General features: G+C 44.7%; 1 protein-coding gene across 1 annotated transcript; it reads left to right on the forward strand.

Annotated features, from left to right (window-relative positions):
• The first annotated feature begins 346 nt into the window (after positions 1-346).
• LOC111998492 (DELLA protein GAIP) lies at positions 347-2817 on the forward strand. Its single transcript, XM_024030589.2, has one exon. The coding sequence runs from the start codon at positions 576-578 to the stop codon at positions 2436-2438; it is 1863 nt and encodes a 620-aa protein (XP_023886357.1). The 5' UTR covers positions 347-575; the 3' UTR covers positions 2439-2817.
• The last annotated feature ends 227 nt before the right edge of the window (positions 2818-3044 follow it).

The following is a 3044-nucleotide window of genomic DNA, read 5'->3' on the forward strand; positions in this document are numbered from 1 at the left end:
TCTCTCATTAACTAATATTTAACTATAATTAACTCAGAAACCCTAAATCATGTGCAACAAAAAAGTAGTAAAAAATTAATTCAAACCTGTCCTTTTTTTACCCCATAGCATCCATATGAGGCCGTCTTTCTTTTCATGTAGTACTTTCTTTTTTCTATCTCTAATAATTCAGATTATAAAAAAAAAAAAAAAAAAAATTTCAATCTTATCTTCTTGAACTGTAGGAGTTGTTGTTGTTGTTTGCCTGGTGGGTACATTGGAGCTCGAGCCCATCACGAGGGTTTTCCATTTTTTTAATATCCTTTTTATTTAATCTCATAAATAGTATATATCATATATCATCATCACAATAATATATTTTTTTTATTATTAATTTTTTTTTTTCCTGAACTAGTATTCGGAAGTGAACAACAAAGCAAAGCAAAAACCCCCCAATCCCCAACGCGCAGATTCTTCATCCATTCATAGCTCACACACAAACCCACAAACCCATCTCTCTCTCTCTCTCTCTCTCTCTCTTTGATTTCCGAGCACCACCACTCAGTAAGCAGAGAAAAAATACAGGCTCTGAAGCCATGAAAAGAGAGCTTGACCCTCATCAAAGTCATAATCTCCAACCCTTGCCTGACTCGTCCGTGACTGGCAGCTCAAGTACTGGAAAAGCCAAGATGTGTTGGGAAGAGGAAGTAGTACAACAAGATGGTGGCATGGACGAGCTCTTAGCTGTGTTGGGTTACCAAGTTCGAGCTTCAGACATGGCCGAGGTTGCCCAGAAGCTCGAATTGCTCGAGGATTTGATGGGAAATGCTCAAGGTGACGGCCTCTCTCATCTCGCTACCGAGACCGTCCATTACAACCCTTCTGACCTCTCCACCTGGCTCCAAAGCATGCTCACAGAGCTCAACCCTCTCGATCCATTGGTCCCTCCTCACCACCAAACCCCACCCACTACTCTCGACGATTCCTTCTTAGGTGAGTCGTCCAATATCACCTCCATCGATTTCACCACCAGCACAAGTAACAACAATAATAGTCAGAGTCAGAATACTCCCACCCAAGTTTTCGACGAATCCTCCTCTTCTGATTACGATCTCAAGGCTATTCCAGGTAAAGCTTTGTACAGTCAGCCCCAAAAAATTCAAACCCAAACCCAAATCGAATCTCCGTCCTCTAGAGAACACAAGCGTTTAAAACCCTCAATCGAGCCAAACTCGGAGATTGTCCCGGGCTCTTCTATATTCTCAGCTCTTAACTTGCCCACCACCGAGTCCACTCGCCCGGTAGTCCTCATTGACTCGCAAGAAAACGGAATTCGACTCGTCCACGCCCTAATGGCTTGCGCCGAAGCCGTACAGCAAAGCAACCTAACCGTAGCGGAAGCCTTGGTAAAACAGATCGGGTTTTTAGCGGTTTCTCAAGCCGGCGCGATGCGAAAGGTCGCCACGTATTTCGCGGAGGCCCTGGCTCGTCGAATCTACGGGCTGTACCCACCGAACCCGTTGAACCAGTCCCTATTCGATGTTCTTCAGATGCACTTTTACGAAACCTGCCCTTACCTCAAATTCGCTCACTTTACCGCTAACCAAGCCATTTTAGAAGCGTTCGAAGGCAAGAAACGAGTCCACGTCATCGATTTTTCTATGAACCAGGGGATGCAGTGGCCGGCACTCATGCAAGCTCTCGCTCTTAGACCCGGCGGCGCGCCCGCTTTTCGGTTAACGGGTATCGGGCCACCCGCGCCCGACGATTCGGATCATTTGCAAGAAGTGGGTTGGAAGCTGGCCCAATTGGCCGAAACTATTCATGTCGAGTTTGAGTACAGAGGGTTTGTTGCCAACAGTCTCGCCGATCTCGACGCGTCGATGTTGGAACTCAGGCCGAGTGAGGTCGAGGCGGTGGCGGTTAACTCGGTGTTCGAGTTGCACAAGCTTTTGGCTCGGCCCGGAGCGATCGAGAAAGTGTTGTCAGTGGTGAAGCAGATGAAGCCGGAAATCGTGACTGTGGTCGAGCAAGAAGCGAACCATAACGGGCCGGTTTTCTTGGACCGGTTCACTGAGTCGTTGCATTACTACTCGACCATGTTTGACTCGTTGGAAGGATCGGTGAACAGTGAGGATAAGGTGATGTCCGAGGTGTACTTGGGGAAACAGATATGCAACGTGGTGGCGTGTGAAGGCGTGGACCGAGTCGAGAGGCACGAGTCGTTGACTCAGTGGAGAACTCGGATGGGATCGGCCGGTTTTGCACCGGTTCACCTCGGGTCGAACGCGTTTAAGCAAGCGAGTATGTTATTGGCTTTGTTTGCAGGTGGGGAAGGGTACAGAGTAGAAGAGAACAATGGGTCTCTGATGTTGGGTTGGCATACTCGACCACTCATAGCTACCTCGGCATGGCAACTCGTCCTCAACAACAGAGCTGGGTCTGTTGTGACACAGTGAGTCAACTCAGTGAGAGCTGGTCAACTCGTTTACAGCTTGTAGGCCCCACCAATACACATAGCTCTCAGTGGGCATGGTTGTCAAATGTGTTTTGCTGAGCTGGGTGGCTCTAGTTCTTGACTGAGACTGAGACCCACCACTCCCAAGTGTGTCTTCCCCATCCCATCTTTTTTTTTTTTTTTTTTTTTTTGGGTTTTGTTTAATCCAATCTCTTTTTTTACTTTTCTTTTAGGTTTTTTTTTTTTTTTTTTTTAAATTTTAATTAAAATTTTCTTAGTTCTTTTTGTTTTTTGTTTTTGGGTGCATGGAATGGAATCTTTTGTAATTTTCAGGGTGAATCAAAAAGGACAATGTGTATTTATAAATATATATATATATATATATAGCTTTGTGGTAATAAGAAATTAGAAAATTTTTCTTATTTGAATTAGTGATTTGGTCACACGGAAGCATAATGAAGAAAGTAAAAATAGCAAAGCATAAATGGGGTAAAGATCTGTTTGAACCTCCAGTTTCTACACCATTAGTAGTAGTAGTAGTTTTTGGTGTAAATTGACTAAAATTGAACTACCACAAACTCGATTTCAGGCAGAGCTTTGCTTAAAT

This window comes from Quercus suber, unplaced genomic scaffold (assembly GCF_002906115.3).
Source record: "Quercus suber isolate HL8 unplaced genomic scaffold, Cork oak 2.0 scaffold_344, whole genome shotgun sequence".
NCBI classification, from domain to species: Eukaryota; Viridiplantae; Streptophyta; class Magnoliopsida; order Fagales; family Fagaceae; genus Quercus; species Quercus suber.

What these genes read in the sequence shown, in the direction of transcription:
- LOC111998492 (XM_024030589.2), top strand. Translation starts at nt 576, where the DNA reads ATGAAAAGAGAGCTTGACCCTCATCAAAGTCATAATCTCCAACCCTTG.